At 46.0% G+C, this 22,235-nt stretch overlaps 1 protein-coding gene across 2 annotated transcripts in view; it reads right to left on the minus strand.

The window, feature by feature from the left end:
* PAIP2B (poly(A) binding protein interacting protein 2B) overlaps window positions 1-21,319 on the minus strand; it is a 55,085-nt gene extending 33,766 nt beyond the window's left edge. Inside the window, exon 1 of one of the 2 annotated variants that reach the window (XM_001365325.5) lies at window positions 21,163-21,319. Coding sequence is in view for 1 of the 2 variants with exons in the window: in XM_056813915.1 (XP_056669893.1) it covers window positions 19,533-19,809 (277 nt within the window). In the remaining variant the exon portion in view is untranslated. Of the gene's footprint in view, window positions 1-19,532; window positions 20,081-21,162 lie in introns of those variants that run through there. The other variant, XM_056813915.1, reaches the window with a different exon arrangement.
* Between the last annotated feature and the right edge of the window lie 916 nt (window positions 21,320-22,235).

The raw sequence follows: 22,235 nt of genomic DNA on the forward strand, positions 1-22,235 counted from the left end.
GTGACCCTGGGCAGGTCACTTAACTCCCAACTGCCTAGCCCTTGCCTCTCTTCTGTCTGAGAACTGATAGAACTGATAGAAGGTAAAGAGTTGTTTTTTGGTTTTTTTTTTAAGGCGACTTTAAAACTACAAAAATCTTCTTAAAATAAAATTCGGAATAAGTCAAATCTTTTTCATGAAAAATCTTGACTATATTTCCACTGTTTTCAATATCACTATCCTCTCATTAATTAAATGAATTCATTGTCTTTGATGGTATCTCCAGGGAAGAGACAGAAGTTTGAGATAATTGGGATAATTGTATGTGTGTGTGTGTGTGTGTTTCTCTATCTGTAAGCATAAACAATAAGATTCTATGTCAATCGGAAAATGCCACCTGCAGAGGACCATCCATTCTATTTGCTCAGCAGGAAACATGGCATTCTAAGGACCACAAAGGGCTCCCTTGGCACCAGCCCTACCACTGCCGTAGCCACCATCCATTGAATTCCAGTAAAAAGCTGTTGCCTTGGTCTTGTAAGCACACACCACATTTCTTTCATTTGCCCAAAGAAGTTTGACAGTGAGTGTTCTAAAGCTCAAGAGATCCAAGCAAGAATCAGCATAAAAGAGTCAAGAAGACAACCAGGAATCCAACTTTATCTTAAATGTAAATGGTCAACAGAAGAAATAACCCCTAAATCTGACACAGTGCTAGGAGGTTAGACACTTCCACTCCTTTTGTTGTGGTTGCTCAAAATGGTGTCAAAACAGTAAAACCTGAGCATTTACTCTCACTGCTGAGAATGGATGCAGGCTGTTCTCTTGGGCCCAGAGACACGGAGAATGTAAGAGCGTTATTCACTGAGGGAGGGCTTTATAGTTTACATTAGTTTTCCTTTGTCACAGCAGAACAGTACCTGATGTTGAGCCCCAAGCCCTGTGATTGCTCAGATTTTAGTCTGGATCACTGATTTCACTGAGGGGCAGTACTTCTGGCAGGGAAAATTTCCATTACCAATGCAAATCAGAAATTTTATTTCTAGCCTTAGTTGCCTAAATTTCCCAAAGATTTATTGCAACAATTTTGTTGTTCAATTGTGTCTGACAATGTGAGGTTTTCTTGGCAAAGGTGGTTTGTCATTTTCTTTTGCAGCTCACCTTAAAAATGAGGAAACTGAGGCAAAGTAAAGTGACTTGACCAGGGTCACATAGAAAGAAAAGTCTGAAGTCACATTTGAACTCGGGAAGAAGAGTCTTCCTGAATCCAGGTCTGGCACTCTAACCACTGCATTTCAACAAGAGGAAGAAGACATTCCTTTTCTCCTTCAGGCTCATAGTGAGATACACTTAGACCCCTTAAAAAAATACCTAAAGGTTCTCCCTGGGTTGCAACTATCTTACATTCATCAACAATCAATTACAAACTGTTCCACCCTAAACAAGGGTACTCTGTGACTAGTGCCTGGAAGAGAAACATTTAATCCACAATCTCTTCCCAACCACCTTTTTTCTTTCCCACTCCCCCATCTCATCTCCATGGCTCAATTAATTATTGCTTATATAGTTTTTCTTCCAATCCTCCCTTCTTCCTTCCTTTTGTTACTCCAATTCTTGCCCAGTTACTTCATGAACTTTCCCCCCCTCTATCTCCTGTTCCCTCCCACTATCCCTTTCTTCATTCCATTTGTGTGCCCCCCAAATAACCCTGATCATGACTGAAAAGCCCCAAAGTAGTGTTCATAATAAATCTGTATTCTGGGAAAAGGAAAATCATTAAGTTACAAAACCAAATTAGATACACTAACCAGTGCCATCAGCCTCTAATGCCCTTGAAAGTGCCCAGAAGTCCCCTTCAGAATTTCTGCAAAGTCTTTATCTCTTCTAACAATTTCCATGGAAAAATGGATTGCAAATTCTAAAGTCCCAACTTTGAAAATACATATAAACATTTTGGATATTAATTCCTAAGCTGAAGCATTCCTATATTGTTTAAATTCCGTTCTCTAATCTTTCTACAGAAAGGGCTAACTTTGTATTTCTCTTAAGTTTGAGAGCACCAAGAACTGGTATTGCTAAAGTCCATGACTGGGATGGGTGTCCACAGGGGATACAGCAAGGGGCAGTTAGTAGACCTCAAGCCTAAAGAGGGAGGGCAGGAAGGGGAAGAAATTCTGGATCAGTGTTCTTCATGGCAATTCTCTCTTGGGGGAGGGGCACATAAGCACTTCTGGCCAAGGACTATCCTGAGATCACTGAAAGAAGCCCTGTGCAAATTCCAAAATGTGGCCCAGCTCCCTGTCCATCTTCAGTGTCTGTTCAAGAAAGTTGTACTCAACTCCAAGACCAACCCAATTGCCGATACAGATGCGCAGGAGTCACGCTCATTCTCCATTCAGGTGATTCTTCTGGGCCAATCTTGAAAGGGCTCTTGACCTCATTGAGGAAGCTCCATAGCATGTTAGGGCTCCCCAGGATCAGAACAACATCATCCTCAAAGAGCCCCCGAAGAACCTCCTCATCTCTCTGATCCTTCATGAGATTGGCCGTTTCTCAATGGGGATAGGATGGGGGCTGTAGACTCTCAACGATCCCCCTCGGGCAAATATTAATAATATGGAAATAAGTCTGGATCAATGACATGTAAAATCCAGGGGAATCGCTCATTGGCTATTGGAGGGGAGTGGGAGGAGAGGAGGAAAAGAACATGAATCTTGTAACCACGGAAAAATACTCTAAACTTAGTTAAAAAAAGAACAGAGGTTTTTGTTTTGTATGAGGTCAGTGCTGTTAATCATCTAGTAGAGGGATGACTTAAGAAAGGCCTGGAAAGGGGGCAGCTGTGTGGCTCAGTGGATGGAGTCTGGCTTTCCTGGAGGCTGTGGGAGAGAAGAGGTATTAGGCTGCCTACCAAACTGAAGATCTATGGAGCCATTTTGCTGACCCTCATTATCGGGAAACCTGGACTGAATTCCAGCAGGAGGCCAGCAAAGGGAATCACTTCCATTTGACTTGTCTTGGGAAGATTCTGAAGATCACCTGGCAAGATAAGATACTGAACCCTGAGGCCCTTTCTCACCTCAATTGCCAAGCATTCAAACTCTAAGGCAGAGAGCACAATTCTGATGGTGTGTTTACCTAAGAAACAGAGAATTCACTCAGGGCCAGCATTCCCAGAGAGGTTAGAGGCAGCGCCCCAAGGACGCCTCGGGGACAGCCTGGGAGGCCTGGCACACCCGGTCCAGGACTGTCCTGCATGGCGAGCTGAAGCAGAGAACGCGAGGAGGACATTCGTGCCTGACTGTAGCAGAGCCTTTAGAGCTTGTACGGGCTGGATCAGTTCCTCGGTCAGACACACTGTACGTTGGCCCCAACATAGTGATGTCGTTTGGTTCTCCGTGAGCACAGAGGCCAACAACCAACCAGCCTCCATCGCGTCTGCTCAGATTATACAGAAACCCACGAATGACCATCCATGTCTGGAAATCGGTTACTGCACAGGTCCCTATTAAAGCAATGCTACCTCTTGGTTTTGAGCAGTATTTGTCATACGAAGGACCACGTCCATTTATTTCTCTGGTTCTTAACATTTTTCATACAAAGGAATATGGTGGCCATCACTGAGAGAAGAGATCCCGCGAAGAAAAAGGTCTACCTCCACTGCCTCTTCTGACCAACTGCCACCAATGCACCGGTAAACCTAGGAGTCAACCATCCTGCTTTCCGCCTCGGCCCCAAAACCATCACTCAAGAGTGGCCCCAGTGGAGATACGGTCTAGCAACTCCCACAATCCCCAGCTAAAAATATTGGCAGGGACAGGCAGGTGCTCAGTGGATACAACTCCGGCCTTGAGATTGGAAGTCCTGGGTTCCCCTCCATTCTCTGGGCAAGTCACTTAATACCCACTGTCTAGCCTTTAGCACTCTTCTGCCTTGGAACCAATACATAGTATGGATTCTAAAATAGAAGGTAAACATTTTTTAAAAAGTACTTACCACCAAAGTCTTCGGCACCATCAAATGACTCAGCCAACATCATTTTATCCATGGAAGTGACGTTAAAGAAGCTAATTAAGTTCCTACTTTCTCCAAGAAGCCTTGCCTCATCTCTCTTAATGCTAGTAATTTCCTCTACTGAATAAGTTCAACTTATCCCATTCTTTTTTTTTTTAATTTTAATACAAGAACTGTTTGAGTTTAGTCTGTTAGACTGGGAGCTCCTTGAGGTCAGGGACTATCTTTTGGCTCTTTTTATATCCCCAGCACTTAGCACAATGCCTGGCACGTGCTTGCTAACTCACAAATCACTACTAATAAAAGAAATGTAAATAAAAATAACTCTGAGGAGGTTTTGATTCATACAAACCAATCTGGGAAAGATGACAAAGATAGGAATAATCCATGTTGGAGGGGTGGTAGAAAGGCCCACTAATACATGGTTAGAAGAGTTATGAATTAGTACAACCTATCTGGAGAACAATTTGGAACAAGGCAAATAAAATGACCAAAAACAATAATATCCTTTAACCTAGAGATGGCCCTGTTAGGCCCATACCACAAGGAGGTCCTAACAAAAAAAGAAAAAGCTCCACATATGCCAAAATATTTATAGGAACACTTTATGGGAGCAAAAATACAGAAACAAACAAGATGCCTATCATTTGGAGAATGGCCAACAAACAATGTGTTATATTTTGTTTGTAAATGTAAATGAAATGATAACTATTAAATGAAAAATAAATATGATGAATACAGAATTCTCTGAAGTGATCAGAAGCAAGAAAACATATATACAACGACTTCAACAATGTAAAAAAGAAAAAACAACCACCATGGAACAATAAAAAAGCAGTGAAAAATTAGAGAGAACAAGCTCGGCTCTAAAGAAAATATAGGAAAAGACAGTTCCCCGCACCCTTACAAAAACAAAGGTTGAAGAATGAGTAAGGCCTAAGGGAAAAGAAATACTGGTAGATGATGTCAGATTTATTTCATGTATGATTTGGTTTGGTTGAATTTTTTATCTGTATTTTTAAAAATTCTTTGTTATAGGGAATGGATTGAGACAAGGAAGGGGGAGTATAGAGGGAGAAATTAAGATATCAATAAAAGTTTAATTTTTTAAAAGATTCATTGCTACCTGCTTTGTTATTTCATTCCTAAGGATCCCAGTGTTCAATGCAAAAAACTGATTTTGATGCTAGACAATGAATGCCTGTAAAAACATTTATTGAATGCTACTATGTACAAAGCACTGTACAAACAGAAAGGCAAAGCCAATTCCTACTCCAGAATACACCAGCCTCAGTCTCCCCCCGCAGCAAGGATTATGAGCCCAGGCCACCAAGACTGCTGAATTCCTTCTAGAGAATAAACATTAAGAGAATTCTTGAAAAACTTTGGCTGCTATCCAAGAAAACTGTATTCCAGAACTGAGAAGTGAGCCGTTCAAGTGATGGTGAGAGACGCTCTGAGATAGTTCCCACAATGGAAACACTGTAAATAATTACTTGTCTTTTTCTTATTTATTACAGTTAATAAATTACATAGCCAGGAGCTTTAAAGTTCAGTTAAATTTAAGAGATTGAAGATTTTGCTTTAGAGAGATCTGAGGAACAACAGTTATAGGCAAAGATACTCTATACTCTGCCAAATAAATAATACTTGGTCATCTGGGGAAGGGGCTTAGACCTGATTCACTGATGAATTTTAGTAATTGTATGGGCATAGCTGCACATGCCCTGGATGAACCTGGGAGGCAGGCTGAGGGTAAGATTACTCCACAGAGTGCACAGGTGAGCGCCAACCTGAAGGTTCTGAAGGCGAAACAAACAGGAAGGTTTTGTTACTATTATAACAATTCATACTTTAACATATAATCCGTTTCCTGTTCTTCGGATATTGAAATGTTCACTTTTGTGGATATCCATCAAGTTCACAATAAAAAAGAATTGTTAACATGGAGAGTCCCTGTCAAAGGCTCTTATGCTCCCTATTCCACGCCTTCTCCTAACGCTAATCTCCACTCAGCCTCTTCTCTTGCTATTCTCAGATATAAGAGGTAGTCCTCGGCTTTCCTAAGAATGCCACCTCTTCTTACTGGACCCTTGATCTTACGCTCCATCCCCCCTCATGTTCCGTATCTGCCAGTGGACTGGCTCTTTCCCTCAAGCCATTGCCCGACGCCTTTTCCCTTTATGGCCTCCTGACTCTTCAGTCACCACTCTCTGACTTTTGACACCCCGCTGCCTCCTCCTCCTGGAGAGTCCCTTCTTCCCCTGGCTCTCCTCCCTCTCTCATCATTCTGCCTCCATCTCCGGCCCCCTAAGTGTGGGGATCCTGAGGAGCTCGATAACATCCATGCAAATAACTAAACTTTAAAGTTCTTGTCAGAATCACGTCCCACACCTTCGCCTTCTTGGATTGCTCTCCCATTGGCATCAAAAACTCCCGGGCCAAAAGCACTGGGGTCATTACTTTCCCTCATGAATCAATGCATCCCCCAAAGTTTCTGGTTTCGCACTGAGGCCCAGCACCCTGGCACAAGCTGTCACGCCCTCGCCATTAGAGTTTCCCAACTCCTCCTGATCCCTCCCCTCCTCTATGTTCAAGGCCAACACATGATGAACAATTCACCTTTCCACCAATGGCATCCATCACCCTGGTAATTTGGTAGGGAGTGCGGGGAATTCTCAAGTTACAAACATTCCAAACTCTCCTTTCTTGCCTCCTCCATCCTCCCCCCAAACCACCCGGGGCCCCACGACCATGAAGTTATTATGAAAGCTTAAAACTTTGAGATAATCTTTGGGTTCAAAGAGGAAAGGGAGAAGCCCGACAGCTAGCGGTAGTTTAGGGTAGCCAAACTTGAGTGAGAAAGAAGGTCCAGCCTCTTCAGTATGTGGCAGCCTTGCTGCTCCCCCAAATCTCTTCCCTGGGGCTAGCTGAAGTTCACCCATTAAAAGATTCATTTGTGTTCCATAAGAGTTCGCTTTAAAACCACAGCCACTAGTTTAAAATAGGTCAATCCCAGGATACAGAAGCCTAGAAGTCCAGCTATTATGTCCAGTAACTGGCAGAGTCCAGTGATAGTGTAGCTCAGCAGGGGAAGGCTGATGCCGACAAAGAAAATGCTGAGAAACAAACTCGCTGAATCTGAACACTGCTTTGGGTCAGCCACCGACCCCAGGAAAAGGGGAGGCTGCGATTCGCTCCCTCGTCATTCTTGTGCCCCCTGGATCACAGGACAGCAATCCAGAGTCTTACTGTTCCACCAGGAGGTAAGAGGTTCCTGGGACCTAGCCTGGAGACAGGACTGCCAATGACTCCCTGTACATCCTCCCCCTCCACAGTCCGCCTTCCAGGTCCACTGGCCTGCTGACTCGTGCCCGACATCCCACACGGAGCTCTTGCATTCTGCTCCCCTTCACCTCCCCTTCTAAGAACCCCAAGTCTCCTCCCAGACAGTCTATGGGGAATCTCCTGGGACCCCTCAGATTATCAGGCACGTCGTCTATTTCCACAGTAGAATCCAAGTTCTTTTGGAGGAAGGCCTGTTGGATGGGTGGCTTTTCCTTTGGGGGGGTCATCTAGCCTCTCCTGGCCGGACTCCCACCTGGGAAGATGCCTCTGCCCCTGCCGCTCCCTTCTCTGATCAGAGAATTTGTCTCTAGACGCTCTGCTGGAAAGCGTCCACGACCTTCTCCACCCCGACTTCTGCCCTTTTCCCGATCCTTGCCGAGTGCCCAACACTCAGCAGGCCTTTCACAAAGGCTGGCTGGCTGCCTTCTCCCGCTGTGGTCCCCCACTCACAGTGAGCTCCTTGCCGTCAGGGACTTCTTTCCGCTTGTATCTGCACTCGCCTGCTTAGCACAGTGAAAGGCACTTTAGGAGAATTGAACAAATTCATCTGTTACATGGTCAGGCCCACGGCAGTGCCTTACAGATAGGTCTTTGCCAAGCGCGACCTGGACCGGAACTCTAATCCGCTCCTTCGGACATTCCCTGAGATTCAAACAGCCATCTTACTCCGACCCCCTTCCCGAGCTGGGCCCTGCCTTGATGACCACTTGAAGCTACGACCAAGTCGGCTAAGGGACGTTTCGTACGGTCACCAAACGAGCCCATGGCCGTCGGTACAAGGAACGAAAAGTGCGCTTCTAATGACCACCCCTTGGAAGCCTTCCGCTCTGGCCCCTGGAGCCCGAGGCTGCCTCTCCGTCCAGGGAAGGGCCCAGAGGCAAGAGCCAGCCTGCTGCGCTCTGGGCACTGCCAGGCCCTCAATAAAACTACGCGGGGGGTGGGCGGCTGATCTAGAGCCCTTGGGTAACAGCGCTTTCCCATGGGGAGCCGACATTCAAAGAGCAGTCCAGGTCTGCCGCACCCCTCCCCCCGTGAGCCTTGGTAAGCTCTCTGAGGAAGCCGCTCTCCCCAGCTGGCGTGGGGGTGGCATCATCCCCCCAACAAAGCAGCCAATCAGGAGCCTGGCTCAAGACGCATGAAAAGAAAACCACTTCGGCCCACTCAAGCCGAGCCACTGTTGGCATTTGTGGCACGAGTTCAAGAAATGTGAGAAGCAGATGACACTGGAAGCGGCCAGAGGCCGGCAAGGCTCCCAACAACTAGGCCACAGCGAGGGGCATTCACAAGACTGAAGACTCTTGGGAGAACTGCTCTGCTCTCCCTCCTACAAAGCTGGCAACAGCCAGCCCGGAGCCGCCCCCCAGAGGGCAGAACCACCGCAGGGCATGCGGTAATGGCATGAATCCCCATCCCCATTCAGGCTCCCCTTAAACAATCACCAAAAGAAGCCTGGCCCTCTGCAGGTTCCCAGGCCTTGGAACAATTGCCTGAGATCTTGGGAAGGAAGAGAGAAGCGGGCCAAGGGCCATGTGGTTGTAGTCAAAGTTCCAAGACTGGAACACCGGCCTCAGAAGATAAAGAGAACCCCTCCGTCTGCCTCGTGCGCTCCTCCGCCATCTAGGAGGGGCTCCAGACCCAACTATGACTTCACAGGCCTGGGCCTGAGCCGTGTGCCAGATCCGTCTAGACTGCAGGCTCCAGCTCCACCCTTCCTTTTGGCAGTGCCCCCCCCCAGGAAAATAGGGCAGCTGTCAGCTTCCAAGGAGGGAATCCACCCTAAATACCACATGTCCCACCACGCTAGCCCTAGCAAGGCTTCCCAGCCCCGTTTGTGAGTCTAGCAACAGCAGAGCAATGGAAATTGGGAGGTTCTCTCTATCCCAAGAAGTAAACAGACAAGAAAAACTGGCTGAAGCAAAACTCTTCCATGAAAGTGGCAGGTGTGGCTTCTCCTTTCCTCTCCTCTCTCCTTTCACCAGGAGAGGAAGGTCCCCCCCCCCCCATTTAAAAAGGATCAGCACCCACCTAGGACTGTGGTGAGAGCTCCAATGTCAAATAGTGTTATTATTATGACCACATTCATCTTGACTACCCTCATGAGAATTACTGCCCGAGAAATCAGGGAAGGTCGTCATTCCCTCTCACAAACAGATGACAACTAAATAAACTACGACCTGCCCATATCCCAAGATCAGCTCTGCAGCTGGAAGGGGCCCAGGTGGAGGACACACAGATACCAAGATACTAGTCTGAGGCTAGATTTGCTCAAGGAAGACTCAAGAGGAGTCTTCCTGACTTCAGGCCTCATCCACTGCACTACCTAGCCAGGTCATTCAACAAGCATTTCTTAAGTTTTTCAAGAACTAGGAGAGGTCTCTTGCAAAAGGAATGTTAGCTGAGATTTTAAGGAAGTCTAGAAAGGATTTGCTCAAATGCTTTGGATGACTCCTCATCCCACCCAGGAAAAATCCCAGTACCTGGCACAAGATCCCAAATAAAGAACTTTAAAAATTTAATCTCTGACATGGCATAATTCCAGGGAGAAGTATACCATTTCTGCTTTGGGTTGTAGAGAATCAAACAATTTAGTTTTACTTAAGAATTTTGCTTCAGCCAATTTAACTAAATAGTTAAATGTAAGCTACTCTGGAATCAATATTTTATTTGTAAACATTTGAAAAGAATTTTTTTAAAATCTCTTAAACCTCTTATTTTATGGTCTCCTAAAGTATGCGGGTTTTCTTCACTAAATAGAAGTAACAATTTTACTCATTCATTCAACAGGCATTTATTCGGTAGTTATTATGTGCCAAACTAATAAGACAAACAGAAAAAAACAAGTCAGGCCCAGTTCTCCAAGAGTGTACATTCTTTTTTAAAGTTTTTAAGTTTAATTATTTAATTAATTAATTTAGAATATTTTACCATGGTTCCATGATTCATGTTCTTTCCCTCCCCTCCCACAGCCAACTCACAATTCCACTGGGTTTTACATGTGTCATTGATCCAGATCTATTTCTATATTATTAATATTTGCACTAGGGTGATTGTTTAGAGTCAACATCCCCAATCCTATCCCCATCGAACCATATGATTAAGCAGTTGTTTTTCTTCTGTGTTTCTGCTCCCACAGTTCTTCCTCTGGATGTGGATAGCATCTTTCCCATAAGTCCCTCAGAATTGTCCTGTATCATTGCATTACTACTGGTAGTGTGAATCTTAAAATTTCTCAAGACTCTACTTTGAAACATTTGGTTAAGGCTATTCCCCATTTTAAACAATGAAGGTACTTGGTCAGGAATGTATTGGGAACTCTAACATCACTCCACCCATACTTAGGCATACTTTAGGGGAAGATAAAGTTGTAAAACTCCTTACTGAACAATGAAAAAGTCCCTAACTCATACTTATAGTGAGGCCAAAACCTTAAGCTAGGTCTATTTTTAGATCTAATACAAAAGGGTGCTAAGTACCTATAAAGGTTAAATTAATCACTAAAAGGTCAAGCAACTTACAAAGGGCAAACTTAGCAAGAGGTGTGAAGTTTTAGTCTACTCAGGGAAGGTGATTAACAAAAGAAGATGCGAATTAAGAATGGTCAGTCCTGTGGAAAACGACTACTGTGAGTGGTAGATGTGAAAATTTAGGGGAGGTGACATAAGAGAAATTTCTCTTTAAAAGGAGTTGGCTCTCTCAACTTAGAGTGAGTTGGAGCAGCTGGGCCTCTGAACTTAATTGGAGTTTTGCTTGGGACAATATCTTGTGGTGAGTGGATAAAAGACTGACTTAGTTTTCTCTCTTAAAGAGAAAGGCCGGGGCAGCTGGGTAGCTCAGTGGATTGAGAGCTAGCCCTAGAGACGCGAGGTCCTAGGTTCAAATCTGGCCTCAGCCACTTCCTAGCTGTGTGACCCTGGGCAAGTCACTTGACCCCCATTGCCTAGCCCTTACCACTCTTCTGCCTTGGAGCCAATACACGGTATTGACTCCAAGACAGAAGGTAAGGGTTTAAAAAAAAAAAAGAGAAAGGCCTAAGCCATAGGCCTTTTCCTACTATTTCCTCTTACTCTGACTCTCTCCCTTCCCTTAATTCCTTCATTTGTATTCATTAAAATCTCCATAAAACCCAGCTGACTTGGGTATTTCATATTTGGGAATTTCTCCCATGGCGACCACTTATTTTTAATAAAAATTAAGACACTAAAAATTATCTTTATCAGTGTGGCCAAAATCTTACAGTTTGGCCATTTACACATTTTCACGGTCACAGTAGAGAAGTCCATTACATTTGATTGTGCTACAATGTATCAGTCTCTGTGTACAATGTTCTCCTGGTTCTGCTCCTTTCACTCTGCATCAGTTCCTGGAGGTCATTCCAGTTCACATGGAATCCCTCCAGTTCATTATTCCTTTGAGCACAATAGTATTCCATCACCAACAGATACTACAACGTGTTCAGCCATTCCCCAATGGAAGGGCATCCCCTCATTTTCCAGCTTTTGCCACCACAAAGAGTGCAGCTATGAATATTCTTGTACAAGACTTTTTCCTTATTATCTCTTTGGTGTATAACCCAGCAGTGCTATGGCTGGATCAAAGGGCAGACAGTCTTTTAAAGCCCTTTGGGCATGGTTCCAAGTTGTCTTCAGAATGGTTGGATCAATTCACAACTCCACCAGCAATGCATTAGTGTCCCACTTTTGCCACATTCCCTCCAACACTCATTACTTTCCTTTGCCATCATGTTAGCCATTCTGCTAGGTGTGAGGTGGTACCTCAGAGTACCAAGAGTTTACATTCTAACAGAAGATAACACATCAAAGAGAGCAGGGGACAGGAAGGTGTATTTTGGTGAATAAAAATCATAGGATAATGAGCATAGAGCAATTATTTGACACTTCCTTTCCAGAAATGGTAAAAATGATTTTATTATTGTTGTCAGAGCTGATGACAGTATGATGAGAAGACAGTGGGAAACAGTAGCTCGGAGGGCCGGGTCTGGCAAGAAACGGTCATCTGGAAGTCCACCTGATCCATGGTGAGTGACGGCAGTAAAGCCTGGATCACAAGAGCATAGCATAAAGATAAAACTTGGGGTCAGGCTAGAAATGACGAGAGGTAGCCAATAAGCGGTCCAGAGACTGGCACAAAGCACTAGGGAAATAAATGCAAAACTGAAACAGTCCTTGCCCTTGAGAAGCTTATGTCCTATATATAAGGGGGTATAAGCCTTTAATAAAAGTCTCTCCAAAGCAGTTGAGGGTAAGGGAGAGGGATCCGACTAGGGCTGATATTAGAATCAGCACCTGAAGGAAGTCAAAGATTCCAAGAGGTGGGAATAAAGAGAGATGGAATGGGATGAAGCAAGCGGCTTGGCTCAGATAGAAAGCCTGAAAGAGTGAGCAGCAATAAGCCTGGAAAGAAAGGTAACAGCGAGATGGGTGAGGGCATTAAATGGTCAATAGATGAGATTGCATTGGGCCCCAGAGGCAAGAGGGACTCCCTGGAACCTCCTGGGAAGAAGGAATAACATGGTCAGACCTGGGCTTTAGGAGCTGATCATCGCTGCTGCTGTGCAGAGGTTGGATGAAAGAAGAGAGACTGGAGGCCTGGAGACCAATCTATGCAGTACTCCAGGCAAAAGGTAGCAAGGGTCTCAAATGGTGAGCTGGCTCTGGGATTAGAGATAAGGGAAGAATGTGACAAAGGTTGTAGACTTGTCACCTGAAAGGATGTGGGAGATGAAGGAGAAGCAACAGTCAAAGACGACTCAAATTGGGAAACTGAGTGAACAGAAATGAAGGTGGAACCCTCAACAGTAACAGGGAAGTTAGAAACAGAAGGGGAGGCAGAGCAGCTAGGAGGCCAGCAGGCCCACACTAGAGTCCAGAAGATTTATCTTCCTGTGGCTTCAGACACTAACTAGCTGTGTGACCCTGGGCAAGTCACTTAACCTTGTTTCCTTCAGTTTCCTCATCTGGAAAATGAACTGAAGAAGGAAATGGAAGACCACTCCAGCATCTTTGCCAAGAAAACCCCAAATGGGTGCTTGGAGAGTCAGATATGACTGAAAAAACACTGAACAACAACAGCAGGAAAGGGGGGAGATAATGAGCTCTTTGAATAGATTTGTTTTAAAATCTACAGAACATGCTATTGAAACGGGTCAACTGACAGTTGAGCAAATACCACATAAAAAGAAAATTAAATCAGTTTTATATGTAGGAGAAAGAGAGGGAGAATCCTACCCATTTCAAAGTCAGTAAGTCCCTTTTGTAATACATTACATAATCCATTGGAATGGATTGTCATTTGCAATTCTGGAAGGTATGGAAGTTTTACATGACTGTCAACACACAGCTTCACAAACCTTAGCATTATAACAGAAATAAATGTAATATCATATGAAGTGAGCAATCCTTCTCCTTGCCAAGGCCCACTTTTCTATATATCCACACATTCCATCCTGTCTCCTCGGCACACGGCCCCTTCTAATATCCCCAGTCTCCCTTCTTTTCCATCTCTCTGTCCACTGGATGCTCCCTCCCCCTTTTCTCTACAAACATGCCCAGGTGTCCTTCACTCTCAAAACCCCTCGGCTGGTCCACCTACTCCCACCCTTTTATTGCTATTTAAGAAGGCCATCTGCATAGCTGCGCTCTTTGTGGTGGCCCAAAACTGGAAAACGAAGGGATGCCCCTCAATTGGGGAATGGCTGAGCAAATTGTGGTATATGTTGGTGATGGAATACTATTGTGCTAAAAGGAATAATGAACTGGAGGAATTCCATGGAGACTGGAACGACCTCCATGAACTGATGCAGAGCGAGAAGAACAGAACCAGGAGAACATTGTACACAGAGACGGACACACTGTGGTATAATCGAACGTAATGGACTTCTCCATTAGTGGCGGTGTAATGTCCCTGAACAACTTGCAGGGATCCAGGAGAAAAAAACACCATTCATAAGCAAAGGATAAACTATGGGAGTGGAAACACCGAGGAAAAGCAACTGCCTGAATACAGTGGGGACATGACAGAGGACAGACTCTAAACGAACACTCTAATGCAAATATTAACAACATGGAAATGGGTTAGAATTAAGAATACATGTGAAACCTAGTGGAATCACGCGTCGGCTACTCGGGGTGGGGGGGAGGAAAAGAAAATGATCTTTGTCTTTAATGAATAATGCTTGGAAACGATCAAATAAAATATTATAAAATTAAAAAAATACAAATACAAATAAATAAATAAATAAAAACCTAAAAAAAAAAGGCCATCTGCAATAAGTACCTCCACTTCTTTTCCTCTCACTCTCTTTGGAACTCTCAGCAGTCTGGCTTTTGATCTTATTAAAGTCACCAGGGCAGATCCAAGGCCTCTTCTCAGTCCCCACCCTTCCTGACGTCTCTGCAGCCTGGGACACTGTCCATCACTTTCTTCCCCTTGATAACTGTCTTCTCTCTAGATTTTCAGGACACTGCTCTGGCCCCGTTCTCCTCCTACCTGTCTGGCCACTCCTTCTCAGTTCCTTTGCTGGATCTCCATCCAGGTCAGGCCCACTGCGGTGTCCCTCAGATCGCTGTCCTAGGCCTATTTCATTTGATGATCTCATCAGCTCCCATGGATTCAGAATGCTTTGGATTCAGACTGATTTATTAAGCAGGAACCTTTTCACTGACCTCCACCCTTTTATTACCAAAGTCTTTTGGACATCTTGCACTAGATGTCCCACCAACATCTTAAGCTACTGAACTCATTTTTTTTTCTCCAAAACTGATTTCTTTTCCTATTTCTGTCAAGGGTGCCACTATCCCACCAGTCACCCAGTTTCAAAGCCTAGACATTTTCCCTTGACTCTTCACTCTCTCACTCGAATACCAGATCTGTCCTACTGAGAGTCCACCATCTTAACATCTCTCATAGGAACCCCCTTCTCTCCTCAGACTCTGTCACCCCTCTAGGGCAGACCCTCATCACCTCAAGCCTTTTATAACCTGACCCTTTCTATCTTTCAAGGACTTAGTATAGTGCCTGACACACAATAGGCACTAATTAGTGTTTGCTGACTTCCTCTCCTCTGAATACTCTTTGACCTGGCCACACTGGTGGCCTCCTGACTGTTCCTCTAACAGTCTCCAGATTCCATGCATTTTCAAGGACTATTCCCAGGCCTGGAATGTTCTCCCTCTTCACTTCTGCCTGGGATTTGGCGTCCTTCAGATCTCAGATAAAATCCTATCTTTTCTAAAAATGCCATCCCCATTCCCTTTAATCCCAATGCATTTCTTCTATGATTATCACCAATTTATTCTGCATCTATCTTATTTGTACCTAGATGGGGTTAGGAGGAACAGAGAGAGGGCAAGATTGAAAGTCAAGATGTCCAAGGTTCAAATCTAGCCTACTCCAGCTGTGGTAATAACTTGTTTTCCTCAGTTTCCCCAAATGTGAAATAGAGGTAATAATAAATAATGCCTACCTCCCAGGACTGCTGTGAGGATAAAATGAGGTCATATTTATGAAGCACTTCAGATATTCTAGAAATTCCAGTTAGCAGCAGCAATAGTAGTAGTAGTAGTTGTTGTCTTTCCTGTTAGATGGTGAATTTATTGAGAAGAGGGGCTGTTTTTACCTTTCTTGGCATTCTAACACTTGGCATAGTATGCGGCACAGAGTAGATGCTTAATAATAAATGTTTACTGACCAAAAGCTTATTGACTTGACTTGAAATTTCTGTCCCAAATATACCCTGATGTACTAACTCAAAAGGCTAACCACCCAACCACATAGAGAGGAGAGGAGGCAGGGGTCCGTGATCCAAACAAACAAGGTGTTACTACTCCTAAGTAAGCCTAACAATTCTCAGAAGTCATCAGTATCTTCTCAAACACATTCTCTCTCATATCCCTAACCTGTCAGAAACTCTAAAAGGTCCTGACCCTAACTCCCATAGTTTCAGTCCCATTAAAAAACTTCTGGTGAGGGGGCAGCTCGGTAGCTCAGTAGATTGAGAGCCAGGCCTAGAGATGGGAGGTCCTGGGTTCAAATCTGACAAATACTTCCTAGCTGTATGACCCTGGGCAAGTCGCTTAACCCCCACTGCCTAACCCTTACCACTCTTCTGCCTTGGAACCAATACCCAGTCCTGATTCTAACACAGAAGGTAAAGGTTATAAAAATGTTTAAAAAGACAAAACTTCTGGTAGTAATTCAACTCTGATCTGCCCTCTTACTCTGAAGACCACTTGGAATTGATTTTTTTAGTTTTTATCAATAGTAAATCAGAGTTTCTCCAACAGTTGCTTCCATGGGAAACAAAAGTATCCTCTTCTCCCACAGCCTTATTAATACTGACATACACACAGAGGATTATCAGAGCCTCTGCAATATACATATTAAATTAAAATTAATTTTAATACTAATTAAAAAACAAGACACTAAATTGTAATAAAGGCCCTATGTAATTTGGCAATTTATAATGAAATGTAGCAAAAACAATCACATGCTGTATTTATATATAACACAACAGAATTTGGGGAAGGAAGCTTACCCACAAACCCACAAAAGCAATGGGAGATACTATCTATACATACAAAAGCATTGAGAGATACTATAACTATGTCTAGATACATACACACACACACACACACACACACATTGAGAGATACTGTCCTAAGTCTCTTGATTCAAAGATTTGCAAAACTTCCCAAACAATTAAACTGCATGCCTTTGGTCACCTTAATTTTTATTAATCACAAAGTATTGTCTGCAGAAACCTTGCCCCATCTCACTGGGGGCATGCAGTTCACATAATGCCACATATAATAAATAGTCGGGCAAGACAGAAAGTTATTACAGTCCGGGAGGAAACAAGTGTGAACAGAGTAGTGCATACACTGAGAACCAACAATGGGGTCACCCAGCCCAGAAAGATGACACGCGTGTCCAAACGGATTTTAGAACCCCAATTATTGGACAACAATCAGATCTTTTCTGATATGAGAAGACAGACTCCTATACTAAAGTGACTTCTGGTCCCAAATGTTAACTCTCTGACTCTTTGGGGAGTCTTCTTTGGAAATCCTTTTTTCTCTTTCAAATGAGAACACAATTTTTTAAAATAGTAACTCATCCCCAGGAAAAGTATGTATGGCCTCATAAGAGGTCTTGATTATAGAGTTCAGTGAAAGGGGGTGCAGCCGGGGAGTTGGAAGGCCCATGTTAACCCTGGCTGACACTCCCTTTGGGCCTCAGTTTCCTCATTTATAGAATGAAAGGAACTAACTGACCCCCAAACTCTAAATCTATGGTTCCAGGATTTTATTACATACACTTATTTTTTAAAAAATTGAAATGAAATTTGGGATCTTGGATGGTCAACATAAAGGAACACAAAGTCTTTAACATACAAATGGCTAGAGAAGGGAACTGCTGAATCCTCTGGCAGGGAGATATTGGCATTGCCACTGCCAGATTCCCCAAGTGGCGCTAGATCAGAGACTTCACATGACAGAACTCCCTTTTGTAGACTGGCACGCTGCTCTACTCAGTGAAATTCAATCCATATTTGACGACAGCTTTTACCAGAACTGCAATTAAATTTCCCTAGCCTGCACAATTAAGGAATAGACTGCTATCCTATGAAAGCTATAAGAATAGTTTTCTAATTATTTAATGCACTTAAATATGAATAAGACCCCAATACGTCACAGATAGGAAGATTTTATTAAATGATCATTTTTTGTGATAAAGTGACAGGCTTGTGATCGGGAAGACCCGAGTTCAAATTTGACCTTGGACACTTACCAGCTATATGACCCTCAGCAAGTCTCTTAACCCTGTTTTGTTTTTAAACCTTCCTTTCTGTCCCAGTAATGACTTTAAGATGGTAGGGTAAGGGCTAGCTAGGCAAATAGGGTAAAGTAACTTGACCAAAGTCACACAGCTGGAGAGTATTTGGGGCTATCTAGGAACCCAGGTCCTCCAGACTCTAGGCCTACCATTTCTAGCCAGTGTGCTTCCTAGCTACCCCTACTTCACCCTGCTTGCCTCAGTTTCCTCATCTGTAAAATGAGCTAGAAAAGGAAATGGCAAACCACTCCGGTATCTTTGCCAAGAAAACCCCAAATGAGATCACACAGATTCCGCACTAACTGAAACCCAGAACCACATCAACTATGCACTAAGCGCTGCTAGGCCTGCAAAGTGCAAAGAAGCTGGCTGTCTACAGACAGAGCCATGTCAAACATTTAGAGAGCTAGAGGAGAAACAACTGATCAGTTCGTCATGCATACGGAAAAGTGAAATGTATAATGAGAACAAATGGAAGTTGTACGTGTGATTTCACAAAGATCAGATGGAGAACCGGGGCAAGACAACAGCTGGTCTGAAAAGGACTCCGGAGTTCCAACTGACTTCAAGCTCAGTCTGAGTCAAGAATCCAATATGGCAGCCCCCAAATATTGACACCCTAAGAAGACTGGTCAGGATGAGGAAGGTCATAAGCCATTGTATTCTGTGGCACCCCCAGAAGTGGAATATTGACTCCCTAAACTGGAGCCTGGAGACCAATGGGCTGACTCCACACCAGTTAAGACAGTTAAAGGAACTGGGGAGAAGAGGAGCTGGGGGGAGGGAGGGAAGGCAGTAATAAACTTGCCTCACTTGGCCCAAGACAACAAAGACTAAGAGATTTCTTTAACAAATATGTCACTGTGGTAAAGTGGAGGAATGGTTCTGGGTTCAAATCTTGACCGTCACTTCTTATAGAACCTCTGGGCCTCAGTTTCTTCATCTGTAAAACCACAGGTCCCCTTTAGCCCTAAACTTATATCTCTAAAAGTTGGCTTTATAAAATTAAGCACGAACTAACCTGCTGTGCCACCCACTCTTCCCTGAGTGGCCATTCTGACTGCATAAGCATACAAGTTATGCTCCATGATTAAATGAAGTGGGGGGGGGGCCTCGAGGTGGCCCAGGGGACAGAGCATCCGGCCTGGTTCCTCCCGGTGAGACCCTGGACAAGTCCCTGTTTGCCTAGCCCCGACCCTTCTGCCTGGGAGTTGTTCCTAAGGGCAGAGGGTAGCTCCCTGGCCAGTCTGCGCAGCCCCGACCCCTCTCCCCATCCGCCTTCCCTGGGCGGCTCCTCAAAGCTGCCCTACAGTTCTGGGCTTGTTCCCGGCATTTACCTGGCAGCGTTACCCCAGGCGCGGCGCCCGCGGCTGCTTCCAAGGCTGCCGGCCTCCAACATATGGAATGTCGGGTCGCCTCTAGCCCGGCCCTCCGACACTCGCAATCCCGAAGCAGTGGGGCACTAAAGCTAGCCAGCGTCAAAGAGCCCAACAGAAGTGGATGAAGGGGCGGCCGGGGCGCCAGGCAGAGGTAAACAGGGGGTCCCGCGCCGCCGCCGCTGCTATTATCTGCCCGCTCCCATTCGGCCGCTAAGCAGGGACAGCCGAGATCCATCTGGCAAAAGCCCGAGACAAAGCCGCCACTGGTTTCCGAGGACAATGCGGGGTTTTCACAAAAACAGCCAGAGCAACCCCCGGAGCCCGCGTGTCCCGCGCTGCAAACCCCATTCACAAAAGAACAAGAACACCGCTTCGGGTCCCCCCAGATCGGGTCGGAAATTCGGAGTCATCACTCCCGAGCCTGGGAAAGCCTGGCCGGCCGCCCGGGATCTCCACAGACAGACGGACAGACGGAGGCCCAAAGCCAACACCGCGGCTCCAACCCCTGCGAAAAGGGAAGCCTCGTGTCTGCGCGTGTCCAGCAGCCGGGGGACGCCGCTTCTCTCCAGCCCATTCATGCCCAAGCACATGGCCGCCTCCTGGCTAACAATATCGGGCCTTCCGAGCCCACCCCGCGGCCCCTCGGCTCCCCCCCACCAACATTCCATATTCTCCGCGGCCACCCTTCACCTCACTATCCAAAACGGCGCTTTAAAAGGGGCAGAATTGGGGGGCCTCCAGCGTCCCCCAACAATTAATCTCTGCGGGCGCTCGTCACCCCACTACCCAAAGCGGCGCTTTAAAAGGGGCCTGAAGAGCTCCCCCCAAGCTCAAGTTCAAAGGTGTTTCTTCCATTTCGGGGCACCCGAGGGCCAATTTCTCCCAGCCCCAAACAGCCAAGAGGGGAGGGAGAAAGGAAGGAGCAGGGAAAAGAGACTCAAAGTCGGGGTCCCCGGTTCCAGGCAGTCAGGCTGAAAGAACCGATGAAGGGAGCTCTTTGCCTCCCCCCAAAAGGCATCAGAGCGTCTTCCTCACTGGAGAGGGATTCAGTGATTGAACCGCGAGCCTTGAGCATATGGTTCGAGGCTCGCAGAGCGCCCAGAGAGTAAGTTAACAAGGGATGGCAGGCAAAGTGCTAGCAAGACCTGGGTTCAAATACAGCCGTAGGCTCTTAAAAGCAGTATGGCTCAGGGCCTCAGTTTCCCCATTGGTACAATCAGGAAGGCGGGGACCCAATGATCTCTAAGGTCCTGCTGTCCATCTACGAGCCTAGAGTGTAGCCTCCCACCCAACGGACAAAGAAACTGAGGCAGAGAGAGACTATAACAGATTCGACCAAGGAGAATACGTGCTGGTAAAGCAGAATTCGCACTCAGATCTGGAGGGGGCTTTTGCGAGCGCATCCCTAACACCCCTCCCTCCAATTCGGGAAGCGGAATCCCGAGAGCGCGGCGTAGTCCAGGAGTCGCGCCCGCGCTGCTCCCCTCCCCATCTGCCTCGGGGGCGCGCGCCGAGCCGAGGAGCACGCGGCTGAGGGTGCCCCAGCGGCTGGAGCAGAGCAGTGCGCTCCGTACAGGCTCCTCCTCACCTGGGCCGAGAAGAGCCTTCCCTGCCCGCCCGGAGTCTGTCGCCCACGTCGCAGTCACTGCCACCGCCGCCGCGGCCCTCAAGCTCCCGAACCCTCGCCGCCGCTCCTGGAGATGCCACTCTCTCCGTTACCACACTCGGCACACTCGCTCGCACCCCGCCCCCGCGCCCGCCCTATTGGTCAGCGCTCATCACCCCGCGGGCCCCATTAGGTCGAGGGGAATGCCGGTCAGCCACAGTAAGGAGAACCCCGTGCTTGGATAGGTCAAAATGTGAGAATCTCCCCGCCCCCTCGGTTGGGTCGTTCCGGTTGCTGGTTGGTTATTGTAAACGTCATTCCGCCCCCTTACTCCAAAGCTCTCGTTTCTGGGGGTCCCCTCTAGCGTCGAGCACGGCCACCTACGGAATGGCTTTTACTGATTGGCTAAAACTAAGGCTTTGCCAACCCGGATCTGGGATTGGCCTAGAGGCTAATACGATCGCCACGTGGGGGAGGAGCCCGGGACAACTAGTACCTTGGGGGTTTGTTTATACAGGCGCCTGCTCTGCTCTTGTTCTATTGGTTCAGGGGGCTGCCATTCTGATCTGGATCAACCAATCAGTTTTAGGAAAGCTATAAACTAGGGGACGAGTCTTGGTGGGATTTCCCCAGTTGTCAAAATCGTAAAGAGAACGTACAGTGACGTCTTGCCCTTACTTTCCCGGGAGCAACCGGGTGAGAGGAGGAGGGACCAGTCCTCGTAGAGTCAAATGGTGGAGGGCTTCCTTCTCGTGCCAGACCGAAATAAGGAAAGGCTTCTGGGGCATCTTCACTTGTCCGAGAGACCATACACTCGTGTCAAAGGCTTCCTTTAACTGACTTCTATTTTCCCTGGGATTCATGAGAGCTGGGTGGTGCAGGAATTGGAGCGCTAGGCTGGGAGATCGACATTTACCTGCTGCGTCGATTCTTCTGGCACCTTTCTACCTTCCCTAGTCCCCACTTCCAGATGGGAACAATAATAGCTCCGCCTCTTCCCAGGGCTGTTGTGAGCTTTAAACGAGGAGTTTGAGATGAGCTTTTGAAAAACTTTC

The sequence above is a fragment of the Monodelphis domestica genome, chromosome 1 (genome assembly GCF_027887165.1).
Source record: "Monodelphis domestica isolate mMonDom1 chromosome 1, mMonDom1.pri, whole genome shotgun sequence".
Lineage (NCBI taxonomy): Eukaryota > Metazoa > Chordata > Mammalia > Didelphimorphia > Didelphidae > Monodelphis > Monodelphis domestica.